This window comes from Malania oleifera, chromosome 1, assembly GCF_029873635.1.
Source record: "Malania oleifera isolate guangnan ecotype guangnan chromosome 1, ASM2987363v1, whole genome shotgun sequence".
NCBI lineage: Eukaryota > Viridiplantae > Streptophyta > Magnoliopsida > Santalales > Ximeniaceae > Malania > Malania oleifera.
Genome location: NC_080417.1, coordinates 60241872 through 60264235, shown reverse-complemented (window position 1 = coordinate 60264235; position 22364 = coordinate 60241872). Strand labels below are relative to the sequence as shown.

The 22364-nt window shown below is 37.8% G+C and overlaps 1 protein-coding gene across 1 annotated transcript in view; it reads left to right on the top strand.

The window, feature by feature from the left end:
• Positions 1-22364, top strand: part of LOC131165549 (cyclin-dependent kinase C-1-like) — a 94104-nt gene that overhangs the window by 33882 nt on the left and 37858 nt on the right. The window contains exons 2-8 of the mRNA XM_058123463.1: positions 4882-4963; positions 5207-5297; positions 5416-5445; positions 5674-5783; positions 5911-5983; positions 6076-6196; positions 6288-6405. Coding sequence (XP_057979446.1) covers positions 4882-4963; positions 5207-5297; positions 5416-5445; positions 5674-5783; positions 5911-5983; positions 6076-6196; positions 6288-6405 — 625 coding nt within the window. The remainder of the gene's footprint in view (positions 1-4881; positions 4964-5206; positions 5298-5415; positions 5446-5673; positions 5784-5910; positions 5984-6075; positions 6197-6287; positions 6406-22364) is intronic.

Sequence of the window (22364 nt, the reverse complement as noted above, 5' to 3'; positions counted from 1 at the left end):
AAGTTGCCGAAATGCAAATATTAAAGGTGAATGAGTGGTATAATACTAAAAGATAAATTAAGGAACAATCATATGGGCAATAAACTAGGCGTAGCACCAGTTAAGGACAAGATAAGGGAGCTGCTTAGATGGTTTAGGCATTTGAAACACAGGCCAAGTAGTGTACCTATGAGGAGGAGTGACTCAGTTATTGTCTTCGGCATTAAAAGAGGTAGGGGTAGACCTAAAATAACCTGAAATGAGGTTTTGAGGAAAGATTTAATAGCTGTTAAATTAGCGGAGGAAAATGCCCTCAATTGGGTAAATTGGCAAAAAAAAAAATCATCTAGCCAACCCTACCTAGTGGGACTTCAGGCTTTTGGTTGTATCTTTTTTAATGCAAATTTAACTTCATTAACTCTAATTTTGCGAATAAATCTCAAATTTTTAGCTTTTTCTCTATTTGTCAATTTTAAGTTTGGGCCTTCCACTTGGTTTTAATTAAATAGCTCACCGAAGTAACTTCACTATCTTTCTTTTATGTCTTCTTCTTTAACCAAGTCACTATCATCCTCATTTTAATACATTTTATATTAATGAAGTCCTTGCTCTTTCTTTCTCTAGATCTAGCAAGTTTAAATATGTCTCTTTCCATTTTTGTTGTATCTAATCTATTATATAGATTTTTATATGCTTGATGTTTAGCTTCATCAACGAGACTTTTTGCATCTTTTTTTTGCCTCTTTATACTTTTCAAAGTTTCCACGTATCTATATTTTTGCATTTTTTTATATCAAATTCTTGTTGTCTTTATTGCTTTTTGGACATTTTGATCCTATTACCAACTTTTTTTACTGACCGAGAATCTTTATCTAGATTCACCTAAAATCTCTTTGGCTATCTTATAAAGCTAGCTATCCTACTCCACAAAGTGTTTGTGTCTAAACTATCTTCTTTGTCCAAGCACCCTCTATGATCATTTTATCTTTAAATTTTATTTCATTATCTCCCTTTAGGTTTCGTCACCTAATTCTCTATTGCCGAGATGAGAATGCTTAGATGGATGAGTGGTATAACATTGAAAGATAAATTAAGGAATGAACATATTCGCGGTAAGTTAGTTGTAGCTCCTATAGAAGATAAGATTAGGGAGGGACAACTCAGATGATATGGACACTTGCAACGTAGGCCACATAGTGCACTAGTGAGGAAAAGTGAGTTAGTTACGGTTGGGGGCATTAGAAGAGGGGTAGGGGTAGACCTAAAATAACTTGGGAGGAGATAGTGAGTAAGGATTAATATCCCTGAATTGGTAAAAAAAAAATGGTCCATGATCGCATAAATTGGCGGAAAAAGATTCATGTAGCCAACCCCACCTAGTGGGGCTTAAGGCTTGGTTTTTTTGTTGTTGTTGTTCTATTTAACACTAGAACTTTATGTTATGTAGTGCTCTCTCACCTGAGATAACATTACAATCCTTACATGATAAACAATCTTTTTTTCTAGTTAAGAAAAAACCTATTTGACTTTTATTTTGTCCACTTTTGACGGTTATTAAGCGTTCATTATAATAAATTTTATCATCGAACTCATTTTAAACTCCATATCCATGTCCTCCATGTATCCTCTTATAACCTTTATTGTCTTTTCTAGTGTGTCAACTCAAATAAACTCCTATGAATATTTTTGTAGTTCTTTATGTCCTTCGCATAATACTATCCCTATCTTCGTAGAATTGTCTTTTAAGGTTTTATGCTCCTCCTATTTAAGGAGCATAAACACTAAATGATATTTATTACCTCTTGGCCTAAGACCTTTTAATTTTTATGATTCTAACCCTTAATCCCTTTTAATGTCTACAACACTATCTTTTAGGTCTTTGTCTAAAATGATTCCTACCCCATTCTTATGTTTTTCTTTTCTAATGTACCAAAGTTTAAATCTTGATTTTTTAATTTCTCTAGCTTTCTTCCCTACCTACTTAGTGTTGATGGCATATTATGTTAATTTTTCTTCTAATAATTGTGTCAACTATTTCCATGCTTTTACGTATAAGTGCCCCTATATTCTATGTTGCTAATCTAACTCTAGTTTCTTGGACTACTTTGCTTACCCATGTCCAAATGATGTGGGAACCCTTGCATATTTGATGCCGTATCAGATGTTGACACGGTGCATTGCCCTAGGGCAACAACCTAGCGCATTCTTTGCTACACCTAGGTGGTATAAGTGCAAAGTATCGCTCGCATGAGATGTATTGATGCATAATACGTTAGGATGGATTCATATCATAGTGATATGACAACTTTTACATGCTCAACCCTCCTCCTTTACTCGTGCTTGGGAATTTGTAACATGATTTAGGACATTGAGTGTATGATAGGCGGAGTTGAATTTTTCTCTACACCTTGATAGTAATCTAACTCTTGCTTGCCCATGGACATAGGCCTAGTGCCAAACTATGTTAACTTCTTGTGTTGTGATTATTCAATTTTCTTTTATTTCTTGCAATTTTTATCTTCTTGTTTTTTCCAATTGCAGTGTGAGTTATCCTTGTGGCCTAACACTCATTAAGATGAAACACAAGAAAAAACCTTGTAGTATCCTCTTGATTTATCTCCCAACTATCCAGAAAAACATTCGATTGCAAAACCATAAGGTTCTGTAGTTTTACTCTTGTCCATCTTAAACAATGCCATCTTAACTTCTAGTATCAAAAGGCCTCTCTAAGAGATTTATACCACCCCAATGGGATTTCAATCAATTCCTTGATCATTCGATATGAAAGCCCTTGGAAAATGTTGCTATCACCTTACTGAGTTGCTTGTGGTCTCTTACAAGACAACAAATTTTAGCTCCAATTTCTTAAAATACTTTTCCTACAGATCCCATTACCCACCCTATGAAACCATCATGAGTTACAATCCCCTCCTTAATTGATTATATGCTCAAATATTGTTGCCATCTAATATCCTCCCTCAGAGAAGCATCTCCAAATCATTACTAATACGAACACTTCTAGCCCTATCGTCCTCACCCAACAACCGACACTGCTCCAACCAGTTCAATCTCAGAGAGAGTGTCATTCTTTTTCGCTCTATTATGTTACCAAAAACCTCTTTGTTCCACAGTTTCAAATTGCTTTTCACGGCTTAAATTTTTTTCATAAATTTAAAGTCCCTTTGCTTGTGAAATTGACTTTCTATCTGCCAAATCTTGATACTCCCCAAAAATAAAGGTGCACAACCACATGGTAAAGACCAAAAAGTAGGCTAACTTGTCAAAGAAGGAAGCCCACAAAGAAGATTGAGTGGGTGGACCCTTAGGCTAACGTAAACCATCACTCCCTAAAGGCCCTCATCTTAGATAACATTGGAAGAGAAATGGACTTGACAACTTGACAAGACATTTGTCAGTGAATACCTTGGTGTCCCACACAATTACTTGTCCCCCGTAGGTTCTTGAAGAAAGCAGAGACACCCAAATTTTCAACCTATAATCCCAAATAATCTTAACCAAGAAAATACCCACTTATCATAGATTATATTCTTGCAAAAACAAAATATGTGGACTAATTCTATTGACTAATTCCTTTACCATTCTGTGCTTATTTACCGCTTCTAACTCCTATACATTCAAAGATAAAAGCATCATTTAATCTAACTATTAGCACCCAAAATCCTACCTCATTAATCATGGAACAAGAAAGACTTTGTTTGATGAGGCTGTGTTGGTTGCATATCACTGTAATTTTTAAAATAAGACATGTCGTTGATCTCATGTCTTTGTTGGTTGCTAATGCTCTTTGGGCAATTTTAATTTTGGACACTCTTTAAATTCCTTTGATGCTTACACTTCTTTGCTGTTGTTTAGGCATAATAGAAACAATGATATGAGTTTTCTTATTTTATTATGAAAGGCCATAATAGTTTTAAAAAAATAATCCCCACTAATGGTTTATCTAAAACTTATAATAAATTTGGTGTTTTCGGTCGTGTTATGCCTCGTGTGCTGTACCATTGAAAAACTTGGATGACATAAGATCCATAAGGCTGGTTCTTGTAGATTTTCCATGAAAAAGGACACTTATAAAATATATATAAATATCTCCATTAGCTCCTTTTGGTGAAACACAAAGTGGATAATGGGGTGGGAGTTTGCTTTTGGAGGATTTTACTGGTTGGTGATGCTCCTTCTCTTAAGTGTGTTCATGTCTGTATCATCTTTCTATGCTTCTGATTTTTTCTCCTGTGAAATTGTATTTATCTTTGGTTTCCATTTTGTGTGAAACTTGAATGAGAAGGGAGACTAGTGATCTCATTGGATGCTTAGATGCTCTTGATTCTTAGCATTTTCATGCATGATAGAAGAACTTGGATATTGGTTTCTTTTGGGAACTGTTTTTGCAATTTATTTATTTTTTTAATCCATTGGACTCATGATCCTAATGCTATTCCTTTTCTTTTGCATTCTTTTCTTTGGAATCTATGTTCCATTCAATACGAAGTCTCTTTTTTTTTTTTTTTTCTTAATGTGCTACCATGAATGCAATTAATGCTAATGAGTTGTTACAAAGGAGAAGGCCTGATAGAGCTCTTTCTCCGAGCATGTGTGTTTGTTTGTTTGTTTTTTTTTTTTTTGGCATTGTCCTTCCTTTATAGCATCTAGAAACCTTTTTTTTTTTGTGATAATGGTTGTCCTCCTCGAGAGGGCTAATCTTTGTTTCAGTCTAAATATAATCTAGTGCAAATATAATGAATTATTTTGAACCTTTTTGACTTCGGAAGTTCCCTTGTTCTGCAGAATTTTATCTCCATATCTTGTTTTTCCTTTGTCTTGCACTTCACTAATATAATACCATAGTTTTAGTTGTTTATTCATTAAGATGTATATATTTTGCAGTCAAGTATACATGGCTAGAGAAGTCAAAACAGGGGAAATAGTTGCTTTGAAAAAGATACGCATGGACAATGAAAGAGAAGGGGTATATTTCTTTTTATTTGTTTATCAGCTTTTATAGATTATATTCAATTAATGATTAGTTTGGTTTATGTATAAATCTATTTGATTTAGTGGCAAAATAATTGCTAGCTATTGCTACAGGCAAAGCCAGCACCCCCCCCCCCCCACCCAATGCCACACGAGTGTGCTTCCCAACAGGAAAAAAAGAGATACCCCATACCCACATTTCTTTAGTTGTGCATGACATCTTACTTTGTTAATGCAGTTTCCTATAACTGCCATCCGGGAAATCAAAATTCTAAAAAAGTTGCATCATGAAAATGTTATCAAGTTGAAAGAAATTGTGACCTCTCCAGGTAATTTTGTTTTTATGGGTTTTGCAGACCTACTATTTCTCTTGTATGATTGCACGAGCTCAGTTATACTCCTTAAGAATTATGTTTTTATTTTTTATTTTTTGTTTTTTTTGTCCAGGTCCTGAAAGAGATGATCAAGTGAGGCCAGGTGAGTAGAGGTGTAGACCTGTTGCATGAAATCCAGTTTGGTTGGTCATATTTCATTACTTTAGGCTGCTTCTTATTTATGGTTTGAAGGGCATTGTGACTGAATTTCATTATCAAGTTCAATTTTTTCAATATATTTCCAGCTTATTGTTGCCAATACATGGAAGTTTCTTTCTATAACAAAAAGGAGAAAAAAACGCACGTTTCTGACGTTGATCATGCACAGCAGATGGTAATAAGTACAAAGGCAGCATCTACATGGTTTTTGAGTACATGGACCATGATCTGACTGGTCTTTCAGACCGTCCTGGACTGAGATTTACAGTTCCCCAGATTAAGGTATATATTGCTCAGATGGCTAAAGAGAATATTTGGTTTTTATCTAAAATTTATTACCCATCAATGGTTAACAACCTTCTTCACCCCCATTCCCTGGCCTTCTCTCTCTTTCTCCTCCCAAAAAAAGTGTTATATGAGGCAGTTATTAACAGGGCTGCATTATTGTCACGTCAATCAAGTTCTTCATCGGGACATCAAAGGTCAAACTAAGATTATATCTTGTATTGAACTTTGTTGTTTAACTTGTGCAGTTGGGAATATGTTTTTATGTTTTCTGTGTCCATTCATGCAGGATCTAATCTTCTCATAGACAATGAAGGAACTCTTAAGCTTGCAGATTTTGGCCTTGCTCGGTCATTTTCGAATGACCACAATGGAAATCTTACGAATCGTGTTATTACTTTGTGGTATAGGTAATGTGCAATGGTTAGATTTGTATGCCAGATCAAGTTTATCTCATTGTTTTGTTAATTGGTTCAGTTTAATTTGATATGATTTGAGCAGACCTCCTGAGTTGCTCCTTGGAGCCACAAAGTATGGCCCAGCTGTAGACATGTGGTCTGTCGGCTGTATTTTTGCTGAACTTTTGCACGGAAAACCAATTTTGCCTGGGAAAAATGAGGTTAGGCATGTGCTCTGTTTTTGAATGATTACAAGTCTTTGGAATTGTAAGTGTGAAGAGGCTTATTTTAGGATGTGATTTCCTTGATTTTGAATAGTAATTATGGTTACTTTACTATTCAATACTTGGATTTTTGCACCTTTTGTATCAATAATTTTTTGGGATACATTATTTTAAGTTTTAGGACTTGATGGTTGGAGGAGCTAAGGACAAGGCTTCAACTATTGTTGTTTCTTCTTAGACCCCAAACAATCTTATTTTGCATGAGAAAAGGCGTTGGGATTGTCCTTTATGTCAGACTTTTTTTAAAAAAAATCTTATTTCTCTGCCACACTCCCTAAGTGAGGAGGGAAGGATGTTTTCAGAATTCAAAAAAGAACATGCAACTATGTCCATTTTACTGTAGCATGTTATAATCTCATGAGCTGTAATTGCACATTCTAAATCCTAGATGCACAAACGAAGGCCTTTTGGTTCTTTCATATTTTTATTTTTATATATATATATATATATATGTATGTATGTATTTATAGGATTTTTTGAGTTCATGAGTGAAAGAATTATAGTGGTTACCCTGGCCATAGCTTAGTGAAGTTTTATTCTTTAGATTCTAAGCATGACAGAAGAAGTAGCAGTTCTAGTGGCGATGGTGTGATATATCATGTCCAGGGGCAGGTGGGCTGACCCAACCATTTACTGGGGCGGCTCCATGCTGTCTAACACAAGCATAGGTTTTTTGGACTCGTAGTACTAGCCTTTGACGGTATCAACATGTAATGCCCTTTAGATTGTTATAAAGTGATATAAAATAATGGTAAAATATCTTAGTATTTATTAAATATTAAATATATATTAGTATTTATTAAATATATAAATCTGGTTTACTAAAGCTTCATCATGCTATATTGAACTTGAATGTTATTGTGTTGGAGAAGAAAAAATCCTGGCATCATGGTTTTTCTTGCCTGATAAGAGCAGATAGGAAAGATTTTCTATTTGAAAAAATCAAGTGGGGTGACTGCTGGGAGTTAGGAAGAAAACTGGAGGAAGTTCATCTCTTCTGTTATTAGGGGTAATGAGTACAAGTGGGTGTGAGGTCAAATTCATCAGTTCTGGTAGCTGAATGGATTACGAAGATCAGATTTCAATATGGGATCCTAACGAAATGTTGGGAAAATAAACTAAGGAAATTGATATCTATCAAGAAAATTTATGATTTATCCCTTCACTGAGAATTCCTGATGGAGAAAAGCATCTGGGTGGTGGAAGTTTTACGGCGTAGTGAATGAATTAGTGAATGGTCATGGTTTTGAAGATTTTCCTATATCCAAAGGGATCAGAAGGGAGTTTTGATGTAATTCTTTCTTAGTTTGCTTATTTTTGTCTCTTTCTGGAAGGATATATTATCCTCCGCACATTGCAATTATTTCTTCTCATTAATAGATTTATTTTGTTATAAAAAAATGGCAGTGGGGATTACAATTGAAGTGCAGGGATTGTGGATCCTTCAACATTGTGGAAGCTGAAAATACTGTGTCAATGTTTCAGAGAATAGGTCAGAAACCTAAATTTGTTGATAGCTTCAAACCTGCACTTCAATTAGAGAGGATGGGAACTTTGCCTCGCCTGATGTTGGTGGTCCGAGAAGAGAATGTTGCAGGAGTTTGCAGTTGGAAAGAGAAATTTGCAGGGCAAGAATCTTGTGCAGATATAACTTCTATTTTGATGGAGATATATTCAGAAGCCAGGCGGTTGTGGCAAGGATGTACTAGGATGGGTGATCTAACCTATATGAGGGGCTGGTTATGTAAAGAAAAGGCATTAGCCAATGGGTTTCCCTTAAAGCTTTGGTGGAGCAAGCTTCAAAGGTTAGAAAGAGAAAGAGGGGGATTTAGGCTGGCGAGAGTTGTGGGCCTATCTAAATCAATATATTGAAGGCGCTTTTGCCGCTGTTCTTCTTTTAATTTTTATATGAGGGTCATATAAGCCAGAGATATTGATACTGATGATACAGCTGAGGGACCGAGTGTTACCGAGTGTTAGAGGTATAGTCTTTTAGTATTATTATTATGAGTGTGATTAGTATATAATTAGTGAGCGTTAGTAAGGGTTTATTGTCATTAGAAGGTATTAATTTTATTATAAATCGTATCTGGAGGACCTATCTTCAAGTGACGGTCCTTCATTTTAATCAAATCTTACAGATTCGATAACAATAAGTGTTCAAACCATGCGAGCGGACATAACCTTGCAATTGTTAAGCATTGCCTCCAAGGGTACTCTTCTACAATGTCTGGACAAAAGGTTAAGCAAATTTGATTCGTAAGAAATTTTGGAAAAGAGGGAAAGAGTTAGGATTTTTCTGTTAGAAATAGCAAAAAAGGCGTGTTTACGTTTGATTCTGACAAGCCTAATAATTCTCGAGATATTACTTGCCCCCTCTAAGGACATTTCAACATGCAATACTTTGTTCTAGGGTCCAAACTACCAAACTCCCACATATAGGTTGAACCTACTCTCTTGGAGTGTGGCGGGAAGGATAGAACAGATAGCAAAGTCTGTTTAAAAGGAAGGGACACAGTGAGCCTATTTAGTTCGTGTGCCTTACCAATCTTTCGGACTTCAAAATCACAAATTGAAACCAGGTTCTCCGATTCTAAGTTGGATGATATGTAGATTAGTTCGTGGGCCGCGTTGAGGGTCTATTCAATGGATTACATGCATATATCACCCAATTAGGATATGAAAGGATCGTGTTGGAAAAAAACTTTAGGACCCAAGATGGTTTATATGAGTGGCCATATCATGCCTTTTGGGTTGTCTAATGCATAAAGCACGTGTAAAGTTCACTGAACAATTACTTAATACCTTTTCAAGGTAAGTTTTGTATTGTTATATTTTGATGTATATTGATCTAAATCGGTCTAGAGGAAAAATGGGACCCTTTTGTGCGATTGCAGTTTCCTATTACTTTAAGTCTACTAGATAGCATGACCCTGAGGACAGTGGTCATTGCTTCAAACTAGCGTGTATTTTTAGAGTATGTCGTGTCAGGTAGGCAGTTCTACTGATGCTGAGAAGGGAATACTAGTGTTTGTATTGGACTGTCCATAGCCCAAATCCATTTTGACGTGCGGACTTTCATTGGGCTCGCCACTTTCCAATGGGTCTTAGGAACTTAGCATCATCATGGAAAAAGGGGACTTCATTAGGCCATGAAACGCCCAGATTTCAAGGAGCTTGAAGCTGCAGATGTTCTCATGCACGTTTTTATCTAGGATTTCTTTTTAAAGTCTTCAAGGTGTTATGATTTGTGTCTAGAATAGGTATTGATGGGTGTAGTTACTTCAGCAAGGAAATTCAAATGGTGTATGGTTGAATATACGCACATGACAGGTTAGTTCTATGCTGTGGTGCACTGTGCAAGCACTTGGGCTTGTGACGGTATATCTATACCTAGAAATTTTGTCCATGTATTTTGATGGCTATGCACTCTTAATCACAAAAGCACTCTTAGTGATGAGACATGCTATATGGATTTTGAATTTCTCAAAGAATACTCTTTGTGCTTAGGTATCATGCGCCATACTAAGAATCAGCTTGTGGACACCACTTAGTTGAGTTGTATCAATTTACACTTGAGTTATTCGCATTAGTGGGCGTTGAGTGTTATAAAGCGAGCGTCCCTGTGACATTAAGTTAGCCTTCATTTTCAAAGAGGTGCCAAAATGAAATGATAACGTCATGCTATATTTGATTTTTTGTGATAAGGTGGTTATAAATAATTAAGAAATTTTTAAGTTCTTTTTTTAGAGAGACTAGCATTTCCTTGTGCGAACTGTTGTTTCGCTTAGTTGCATGTTGGAGCGCTTTGTGGCCCATTTTGGGTGGGATAAGCCACTCTTCTAGTTGAAGATAGGTTTATTTTGTAAACGAAAATTTTGCTAGGATGGTGTCTCATAGTTCCAATTAGGTCTAAAGGCCTAAGCCAAGACACTAACAATCTTGGCCTCGTATTCTCCTCTTCCATTTCCGCGTCCAGTTGAAGATCTTAGTGTGGATTTTGTTCGACGGGTTGCTAAAATTGTTAGGGGGCATGGGTCCATTCATCCGGGTGGTTGTAGGACTTTGATAGGTATAAAAACGATGGATTCATTAAAACTAGTGTGCATTCAGCCCATTAGTTGAGTACCCTCCTATTACAGAAAGTGTTTTCTCCATGAGTTGACCAACATCAATAGTCTTTGATAGGGATATGAAATTGTAGCAATTTCTTGAAAACTTAGGGAATGTTTGGCACCCTACTAAAGTTTTGTTTGCTCCCTTCCATCCTCGATGGTAGTATGAGTGGTTAATAATGTTTGGGTTAGCTTACTTAGCTTAATATTAGGGATAAGCCTGTGCTGTTGAACTAAGATTTGTCGTTACCTACTGCAGAATTTCATACAATAATTCCATGAATTAATATACTCGAAACACGCCTTTCAAAATTGTCCATGGCTATTCCCTTTGTCCCCATGTTGGCCTTCCATAGCTTTGGGTTTTGGTATCTGATCTATGATATTATACCCCAAAGGGAAAGGTCCTCCTTTTAGGTCGGTGTGATCGAGGATGTGTATTCAAACCTTGACACTTTGGTTTTGTAGCACATTGCTCTAACAGTCTGAGCTATGGGCCCCACCCTATCGCCATTGGATTGTTCTTGGGATACCCTAAAAAAACAGAGAAAACACTATTCCCTCTCAATCCAATACCGCCATCTTTAGAGTAATGCCATCGTCTGATGCCTGACCATCTTTATCAGCCAAGTATTTTGCCTAACATATTGGTGACCTTCATGCTTATATAAGACAAAAGATAGCTTGAATATTGCACAATTAAGCTAGCATGGCCATCCCAATTGCTAGGTATGTCAAATACACGGGTTGACCTATGGGGAAAATTACCGTAAGCATTATTTTGAAAACATTACATGCTATGGATTACTAGTCCTTTAGTTCTTTGTCGGTTGGGCCCATATCTGCCTTTTGTCTTTAATCTACCATCCAGTATAACCGCAGTAGGTCCTCTTTCATGTTGATGCAATTAAAACCCCGACTGAGGCAATTTTGGGCCTCGTGAGATGCCCACAGATATTTCACCCTATGGTTAGTGTTCCCACATTAATTCCAATTCTGTGCTCACATCTCTACTATATTTTGTTAACGTCTATGTTGGGAGCCATTCTAGGAGAGGGACTGTCACATCTGCAGAAGGGGGTATAGGGCAATACCTCGTGACGTGGATGCATTTCTTTCTTGTGTCTCCCATAGTTTATGAAAGATGAGTTGCATAGTCCGCACCATGAAGTATGGAGAGGTACATCTGCTTCCGTTCTTTTCTATGGCATAAGCTTTTCTCAACATGGGGGACTTTATAGAAATCACAGTCAACGAGAACTTTGTGATACCATTAGGCCTAGAGATGACATAGCGTGTTCGCTTTTGATTGTCTAGTATCTTACGATATCTTGGGAAATTCGATTTAGATATTTACATAATGTTTGTTGCATCTAATGTTAGGATTTGAATATCATGTTCATTATTAGGGATTTTCTTGATTGAGTTAGTTATACAATAGCAGGTTTACTTATTTAGTATTAGGAGGATAAGGTGATAGGAAGCAGTAAGCTGTAGGTGGTGGGACTTGTATTGAGCACTTAAGCAATAGTGGAGACTTTTGACCTGTCATCATTAGTATCTGCAGTAATGAGATCTATATATCTACTCTAAATCCATCTCGCGATCTCTATCGCTGCTCTCTCCTCTCTCTCTCTCGTAATTCCATTTTGTTTTACCAGTTTGATTCTCATCTCCTTTTCCTGTAGCAATTTTGTGCAATTGGCCTGCATTCAGTTCTCTTTTGCGTATTGTCATCCATGGCTAGTTTCAAATACAAGGTTATTTTCTACCCCCCCCCCCCGGGCACGGAACACCACAAAAAAAAAAAGTGAAAAAATAAAATTGTTAACAACAAACGCCATAAACCAAAAAAACTAATCCAGATCTTGTGTTGGGCTAAGCTTTGTCTGTTTTATACCCAATTATGTTATAGGTCAATTGAGGGGCTCCACGTAAGTAATGAAGCATGCCTAAACAACTTAGAAGTATGGTTAACCCTATGACATACTAGACAAGGCCAACATATTAGACCACGACTTACACATTATAAAACAAGACATTCTTCCTGTGCGTTTTAGTTGAGGTTTGAGTGAGTGATCAAACTCTCAAGTTATAGTTGGGCTTAACGTCATAACCAATGTTTTATGCGAAGGAATGTATTAATAGTGAGGGCTATTTCTAAGAATTCTGAATATCAACTGTTCAAAACAATCTGAGAGTTGCATGTAGGTCACGAAATAATCTGAAACTTTGACATATTCTATCCCTTGGCAGATTCGCACATTGACTTCAAGTTAGTACTGGAATGCCAACAATGAAGTAGTTAAAAATCTTATAATAATTTTCCTTATTTTCTAAAGATGTTATGCAATTTTAGTATACGATTTTATCAAAAAAATAAAAATAAAAAAGTGCTGAACTGGCTGTGCCTCAACCCTTAAGGATTATGCTTGCTTGGTTAACAATTCCTTCTTTTGCAGCTACTTTGGTTTAACAACATGATTTCAAACCAAGTTACTACTTAATATTCAAGATCCACACCTTGGGCATCAAGATTTCTTGGAATTGAGGTTGCTTGCAAGGGAGCATCTAAGATCTCCTGAACTAACAATGCACATTAATACCTCCTAAGGAATATTACTTGTCACTAGAGATTGTAGTTGCCCCCAATGCGTAATATGCAGTATTTGCTGACGCCTGTTATTTCACCAAAAACTAAAAGTAGAAAACAGGGAAATAAGTCTTTCACCCTTTTCTAATGTTCACTATTCCTGTCATTAATAATTTTTTCCTTTATCGATTTTTACAAGTTTAGTAAAAGCCTGGATTGGATGCTAGTGGACACCGACGATAGGAAGAAAAAAATAACAAATTTGCCTTCAAGAAATTATGTGGGCAGGGAAAAAAAGTCAGAGGAAAGTGAACCAATCAGGGTTAAACGTTTGGACAATCTAAAGAATTACAAGATATTTGCGCGGTAGATTATCATGGTGTCCGCCGACCAAAGATAGTACTTGTAGAGTTGAAAGAGTAGGATCGATAGATCATAAAAATCAAAGAGGGCTTAGCTACAGAGATGCTAAATGTCACTAGTGCTTTTCCCTCAAAAAAAGCTTTATTGACAAACCTCAAAAGACAAATTTGGGAAATATGGCTAATTGATTAGAAGGTCTATAACAAGAATTGAGATAAATCCTATCGGAGCAGGTTTATTGGATGAAACCTTGGCAAGGTTAGGCGTGGAGGACATGGATGCGGAGATAAAAATGCAATTTAGTACTATGTTCTTAGACTTTGCACACAAGCCATACGATCGTGCTAAAAACAAATCCATGCTTTAGAAGAGAGAAAGAACACTTAATAACCTTAATGACAAAATAATTTTTAAACAGATTTTCTCTTGCCGTAACATGAGTGAGACTTGATAGTATGATCGGCGGAGTTGAATTTTTCTCTACACCCGTGATAGTAATCTAACGCTTCTGCTTGCCCATGGACATAGGCCAGTGCCAATAACTAATTTAACTTACTTGTGTTGTGATGATCAATTTTCTTTATTTCGTGCCATTTTATCATCTTGGTTTTCCAATTGCGTGGAGGTATCCGTGTCGAAACTCATTAGATGAAGACAGCAAAACCTGGAGGATCCTCTTGAGTTATCTCCCGACTATCCCAAAAAACATTCGTTGAAAACCATAAGGTTCGTAGGGTTACTCTTGTCCTCTGAAACAATGCCATCCTAATGCGAGTATCAAAATGGCGCGCTAAGAGAGCTTAAAATACCCACCCCAATGGATTTCAATCATGTCCTGGATCAATTCGCAATGAAAGCCCTGGCCAATGTTCGAATCACCTGACGGAGTTTTCTTTGGTCTCGGCAACACAATTTTGTAGCTCATTTCGGAAAATACGTTCCGCAAGATCCGTTACCCCCACGATGAACCCAGCATGAAGTTACCAGCCCCGCCTTAATTGATTATATCTCACTAGTGTGGCCCTCAGGTAATATCCATCCCCCGAGAAGCATCGCCAAAATCATTACTAATACGAACACTATCTAGCCCTATCGTCCCCTCAACCCCCCAACGACAAAACTGCATTCTTACTGCTCTGCTACCACCATTCAATCTCAGAAGAACGTCATTCTTTTTCGCTCTAATTATATTTACCAAAAACCCTCTTTGTTCCACAGCTTCAAATTGCCTTTTCCAACGCTAAATTTTTTTCATAAATTACCGTTCCGTTGCTTGTGAATTACTTTCTCTACTTCCTTCCAAATGCATGATACTCCCGACGTCCCACTCCCCCCAGAAATAAAGGTGCACAACCACTGGTAAGACCACAAGTACCTGACGTAGACTTGTCAAGAAGGAACCCACACAAAATTGAGTTTGGAGGACCCTTAGGCTACGTAAACCAACACTCCCTAAGGCCCTCATCTTAGATATAACATTGGAAGGAAATGGCTTGACAACTTGACAGACATTGTCAGGGAATCCTTGGTGTCCCCACACATTGTACTTGTCCCCGTAAGTTCTTGAATAAAGCAGAACAACCCGCCCAAATTTTCACCTATACTCCCAAATAAGCTTAACCAAGAAATACCCACTTATCATAGATTATATTCTTGCCAAACAAATATGTGGAACTAAATTCTATTGACTAATTCCTTACCATTCTGTGCGTATTTCCGCTTCTACTTCCTTATCATTCAAAGATAAAAGCTCATTTAATCTAACTATTAGCAACCCAAAATCCGACCTCGTTATCATGGAACAAGAAAGCACTTTGTTTGATTAGGCTGTGTTGTGTTGCATATCACTGTAATTTTTAATCAGACGTCGTCTGATCTCATGTCTTTGTGTGTTTGCGAATGTCTCTATTGGGCACTTTAATTTTGTAGACACTCTTTAAATTCCTTTGATGCTTCACTTCTTTGTGCTGTTTGTAGCATACTAGAACCACTGATATAGTTTTCCTTATTTATTATAAAGGCCATAGAGACGTTTTAAAAAAAATAATCCCCACGAAATTGTTTATCTAACTTATAATAAATTTGGTGTTTTCGGTCGTTTATGCCTCGTGTGGGTACCATTGAAAAACTTGGATGACATAGAATCCATAGAGCTGGTTCTTGGAGATTTTCCATAAAAGGGACCTTTAAATATCTATAAAGATCTCCAGTAGCTCCTTTGGTGAAACAAAAGGGGATAATGGGGTGGCGTTTGCCTTTTGGAGGATTTTACGGTTGTGGATGCCCCGTCTCTGAGTGTGTCAGGTCGGGATCATCTTTACTATGCTTCGGAGGGTTCCGCCGGGGAAATTTGCTTTGATCGTTGGGGCCAGTGGTGAACGGAATGAGAAGGCGACTCGTGCTCGCATTGGAGGCGTAATGCTCTTGATTCTTACAGTTGCAGCAATAATAAACTGGGAAGGTTCGGGTGGGCACGGTTTTTGGGGGCAGTTATGTATGGGGTGAAGCCAGTGGACGCATGAGCCTAAGCTATGCCTTTTGCGTGTGCCGGCTTTCGGTGGAACGAGGGGCATGCAAGACGAGGCCTGTCTTTTGGTGGTGTTTTCGGAAGGGGCTACCAATGAACAGTAAGGAATGATTTTTTGTACAAAGGAGAAGCCTGATAGAGCTTTCGTTCTCTCCGGCAGTGTGTTGTTTGTGTGTGTTTTTGTTTTTTGGCGGTCCTTCCGTGAGTAATAGCACTAGAAACCTTGTTTGTTGTGATATGGGGTCGCTCCTCGGCGGGGGGCTCATCGTTGTTTCAGTCCGAAATAAAGCTAGTGCAAATATAATGGGAATAAGGTTGACACCTTTTTGACTTCGGAAGTTCCCCCCAGTGTTCTGCAGAATTTGATCGCCATAGCGGTTTTTCCTTTGTCTGGCACTTCACTAATAGGAATAGCCAGAGTTTTAGGTGTTTATGTCATTAAGATGTATATATTTTGCAGGTCAAGGATACATGGCTAAGAGTCAAAACAGGGGAAATAGTGCTTTGGGAAAAAAGATACCAGGGACAAATGAAATAGCAGGGTTAATTTCTTTTAATTTGTTTTATCGCTTTTATATATATCAATTAATATAGGTTTGGTTTATGTATAATCTCTTTGATTTAGTGGCTCAAATAGGCTGCTAGCGACTTGCTACATTGCAAGCCGCCACCCCCCCCCCCCCCCCCCCCCTCGCACCCCCCCCCCCCACCCAATGCACACCCGAGTTGTGATTCCCAACAGGAAACAAAGAGATACCCCAACCCACATTTCTTTATGTTGTGCAGGACATCTGACGTGTTATATGCGTTTCCGAAAACTGCCCTCCGGGAATCAAAATTCTAAAAGTTGCAGCAATCAAGAAAAGTTTCAAGTTGAAAGAAATGGTGCCTCTCCAGGTAATTTGTGGGTTTAGTGGGTTTTGCAGTACCTACTATATTTCTCTGTATTAGATTGCAACGAGCTCATTATTCCTGAGAATTAGGTTTTTAAATTTTGGATGGTGTGGTTGGTTTTTTTTTGTCCAGGGGTGGTCCTGAAAACGAGATGATCAATGAGGCCAGGTGCTAAAGGTGTAAACCTGTCAGTTGCCTGAAATCCAGGTGTTGGTTGGAGGTCGGTTCATTTAAACTTTAGTTGAGGCTGGGCTTTCTTATGTATGGTTTGAAAGGGCCAAAAATTTGGGTGACTGAAGTTCATTATCAAGTTTCAAGATTTGTCAATAGATTCCAGCGGGTGTGGCCAAGACAAGAAGGGTCGTGCGATAACCACAGAAAAAAAAACAGCACGTTGCTGTCCTGACGTGGATCAGGAGCACAGCAGGGTAATAATCCAAAAGGCAAACAAAAAAAAAAAACGGCAGCATACATCTACAATGGTTTTGAGTACACGGACCATGGCGAACTTGTCGTCTCAGGAACCGTCCCTGGACGGAGATGGACAGTTCCCAGAATGACGGTATAGAGGGCTCGATGGCTAAAGAGAATTTGGGTTTTTATCTAAAATTTATTACCCATCAAGGGTTAACACCGTCTTCCCCCCCATTCCCTGGGCCTTCTCTCTGTCTCATCTCTTGCTCCTTCTCCTGTCTTTCTCCTCCAAACAACGTGGCATTATTGAGGCGTTCTTAACAGGGCGTGGCAGGAGTGTCACGTCAATCAGTGCGTCATAGTCGGACTCAAGGGCAAACTAAGATTGAGATCTTGTGTATTGAACTTTGTTTGTTAAACTGTGCAGAGCTGGGGAATATGTGTGGAGGGGGGCGGTGCCAGTCATGCAGGGATCTAATCGGCTCAGAGACATGAGGAACGCGTTAAGCTTGGGCGATTTTGGCCCTTGCTTCGTCGGGTAAGTTTCCATGTTTCAATGACCACACTGGAACTCTTCCACGAATCGGGTTATTCACTACCTTGGTGGTCTAGGTAATTGTGCGCCACAGGGTTAGATTTGTATGCCAGATCAATTTTATCCTCATTTGTTTTTTATTGTTCAGTTTAATTTGATATGATTTGAGCAACCTCCCGACGTTTCTCCCTGGAGCCACAAAGTGGGCCCCAGCTTGTAGACTGTTGTCGGTCGGCTGTAATTTTTTTGCTGAACTTGTGCACGGAACAACCACTTTTTTGTTGGCCTGGAAGAATGAGGTTAGGCAGTGCTCGGTTGTTTTTGAATGATTACAAGTCTGTTTTTAAGTCTTTTGGAATTGTAAGTGTGAAGAGGCTTATTTTAGGATGTGATTTCCTTGATTTTGAATAGTAATTATGGTTACTTTACTATTCAATACTTGGATTTTTGCACCTTTTGTATCAATAATTTTTTGGGATACATTATTTTAAGTTTTAGGACTTGATGGTTGGAGGAGCTAAGGACAAGGCTTCAACTATTGTTGTTTCTTCTTAGACCCCAAACAATCTTATTTTGCATGAGAAAAGGCGTTGGGATTGTCCTTTATGTCAGACTTTTTTTAAAAAAAATCTTATTTCTCTGCCACACTCCCTAAGTGAGGAGGGAAGGATGTTTTCAGAATTCAAAAAAGAACATGCAACTATGTCCATTTTACTGTAGCATGTTATAATCTCATGAGCTGTAATTGCACATTCTAAATCCTAGATGCACAAACGAAGGCCTTTTGGTTCTTTCATATTTTTATTTTTATATATATATATATATATATGTATGTATGTTATTTATAGGATTTTTGAGTTCATGAGTGAAAGAATTATAGTGGTTACCCTGGCCATAGCTTAGTGAAGTTTTATTCTTTAGATTCTAAGCATGACAGAAGAAGTAGCAGTTCTAGTGGCGATGGTGTGATATATCATGTCCAGGGGCAGGTGGGCTGACCCAACCATTTACTGGGGCGGCTCCATGCTGTCTAACACAAGCATAGGTTTTTTGGACTCGTAGTACTAGCCTTTGACGGTATCAACATGTAATGCCCTTTAGATTGTTATAAGTGATATAAAATAATGGTAAATATCTTAGTATTTATTAAATATTAAATATATATTAGTATTTATTAAATATATAAATCTGGTTTACTAAAGCTTCATCATGCATATTGAACTTGAATGTTATTGTGTTGGAGAAGAAAAATCCTGGCATCATGGTTTTTTCTTGCCTGATAAGAGCAGATAGGAAAGATTTTCTATTTGAAAAAATCAAGTGGGGTGACTGCTGGGAGTTAGGAAGAAAACTGGAGGAAGTTCATCTCTTCTGTTATTAGGGGTAATGAGTACAAGTGGGTGTGAGGTCAAATTCATCAGTTCTGGTAGCTGAATGGATTACGAAGATCAGATTTCAATATGGGATCCTAACGAAATGTTGGGAAAATAAACTAAGGAAATTGATATCTATCAAGAAAATTTATGATTTATCCCTTCACTGAGAATTCCTGATGGAGAAAAGCATCTGGGTGGTGGAAGTTTTACGGCGTAGTGAATGAATTAGTGAATGGTCATGGTTTTGAAGATTTTCCTATATCCAAAGGGATCAGAAGGGAGTTTTGATGTAATTCTTTCTTAGTTTGCTTATTTTTGTCTCTTTCTGGAAGGATATATTATCCTCCGCACATTGCAATTATTTCTTCTCATTAATAGATTTATTTTGTTATAAAAAAATGGCAGTGGGGATTACAATTGAAGTGCAGGGATTGTGGATCCTTCAACATTGTGGAAGCTGAAAATACTGTGTCAATGTTTCAGAGAATAGGTCAGAAACCTAAATTTGTTGATAGCTTCAAACCTGCACTTCAATTAGAGAGGATGGGAACTTTGCCTCGCCTGATGTTGGTGGTCCGAGAAGAGAATGTTGCAGGAGTTTGCAGTTGGAAAGAGAAATTTGCAGGGCAAGAATCTTGTGCAGATATAACTTCTATTTTGATGGAGATATATGCAGAAGGAGGAGGTTAGTGGCAAGGATGTATTAGGCTGGGTGATCTAACCTATATGAAGGGGCTGGTTATGATAAAGAAAAGGCCATATGCAATGGGCCTAATAGGTTTGGTGGAGAAAGCTCAAAGGTTAGAAAGAGAAAGAGGGATTTAGGCTGGCGAGAGTTGTGGGCCTAATCTAAATCAAATAATTGAAGGCGCTTTTAATGAGGGTCCTATTAAGCCAGGAGCATATGATATTGATGCTCCAGCTTGAGGGGGAGTGTTAGAGGTTATTTATGTCTTTTAGTATTATTATTATTGAGTGTGTTAGTATATTAATTAGTGAGCGTTAGTAAGGGTATTATTGTCATTAGAATGTATTTAATTTGTATTATAAATCGAGGGAGGGACCTATCTTCAAGTTAGGTCCTTCATTTTAATCAAATCTTAACAGATTCGATTAACACTTACGTGTTCAAACATGCGATCGGACAATAACCTTGCAATTGTTAAGCATTGACTCCAAGGGTACTTCTACAATGTCTGGCACAAAAGGGAGCAACATTTTGATTCGTAAGAAATTTGGAAAAGAGGGAAAGGAGTTAGGATTTCTGTTAGCACTAGCAACAAAAGGCGTGTTTAAGTTTGATTCTGACAAGCCTCAAACTCGTGATATTACTTGCCCCCTCTACAAGACATTCAACATGCCATACTTTGTTCTCGGGTCCAACTACCAAATCTCCCACATTATAGGTTGAACCCTAGGGAGTGTGCTGGAATGAATAGACAGATAGAAAGTCTGTTAAAGGAAGGGCACAGTGAGCCTATTTAGTTCGTGTGCCTTCCCAACTCTTTTGACTTCAAAATCACAATGAAACACAGGTTCTCATTCCTAAGTTGGATGATATGTTAGATTAGTTCGTTGGCAGGTTTAGGGTCTATTCAAAATTGGATCTACATAGCATCTATCACCAAATTAGGATATGATACAGGATCGGTGGAAAACAACTTTTAGGACCCAAGATGGTTTATATGAGTGGCTTATCATGCCTTTTGGGTTGTCTAATGCATCAAGCACGTTTATAAGATTCATGACAATACTTAATCCCTTTCAAGGTAAGTTTTGTATTGTATATTTTGATGATATCTTGATCTACAATCAGTCTAGAGAGAAACATTGGGACCATTTTTGTGCAGTTTTCATTACTTTAAGGTCTACTAAGATATGTATGAACCTTAAGAAGTGTTCCTTGCTTCAAACTAGCGTTGTATTTTTAGAGTATGTCGTGTCAGGCTAGGCATTTCTACTGATGCTGAGAAGGTGAATACTATGTGTTTGTATTGGACTGTCCATAGCCCAAATCCATTTTTGACGTGCGTACTTTTCATGGGCTAGCCACCTTTTACAATGGTTCATTAGGAACTTTAGCATCATCATGGAAAGGGGACTTCTATTAGGCCATGACAGCTGCCAAAGATTTCAAGGAGATGAAGCTGAAGATGTCTCATGCACCCGTTTTTATCTAGATTTCTTTAAAGTCTTCAAGGTTGTTATGATGTGTCTAGAATAGGTATTGACTGGGTGTTAGTCTACTTCAGCAAGAAATTCAATGGTGTATGGTTGAAATATACTGCACATGACAGAGTTCTATGCTGTGGTGCACTGTGCAAGCACTTGGGCATTGGAGGTATTATCTACTACCTAGAAATTTTGTCATGTATTTTGATGGCCTAGCACTATAATCACAAAAGAATCTTAGTGATGAGCATGCTATATGGATTGAATTTCTCAAAGAATACTCTTTTGTTCTTAGGTATCATGCGCATACTAAGAATCAGCTTGCTGACACACTTAGTTGAGTTGTAGCACTTTTACACTCTGAGTATTCGCATAGTGGGCTTTGAGTGTATAAAGGATGAGTACACTTTTTGACATTAATTTAGCATCATTTTCAAAGAGGTGCAAAATGATAACCGTCATGCTTATATTGATTTTGTGATTAAGGATGGTTATTTTTTTTAGAGAGACTAGCATTTCCTTGTGCGACTGTTTTGTTTCGCAGTTGCATGTTGGCGGCTTTGTTGGCCATTTTGGGTGGGGATAAGGCCACTCTTCTAGTTGAAGATAGGTTCTATTTTGTAAAAGAAAATTTTGCTAGGATGTGTCTCACTGTTGCCAATTAGGTCTAAGGCTAAGAAGCAAAACATTGGCCTCTATTCTCCTCTTCCATTTCCTCGTCCAGCTTGGAAGGATCTTAGTGTGGATTTTGTTCGAGGGTTGCCTAAAATTGTTAGGGGGCATGAGTCCATTCATGTGGTGGTTGATAGGTATTAAAAAATGATGGATCTCATAAAACTAGTGATGCATCACGCATAGTTGAGCTCTTCTTACATGAAAGTGTTTTTCTCCATGAGTTGCCAACATC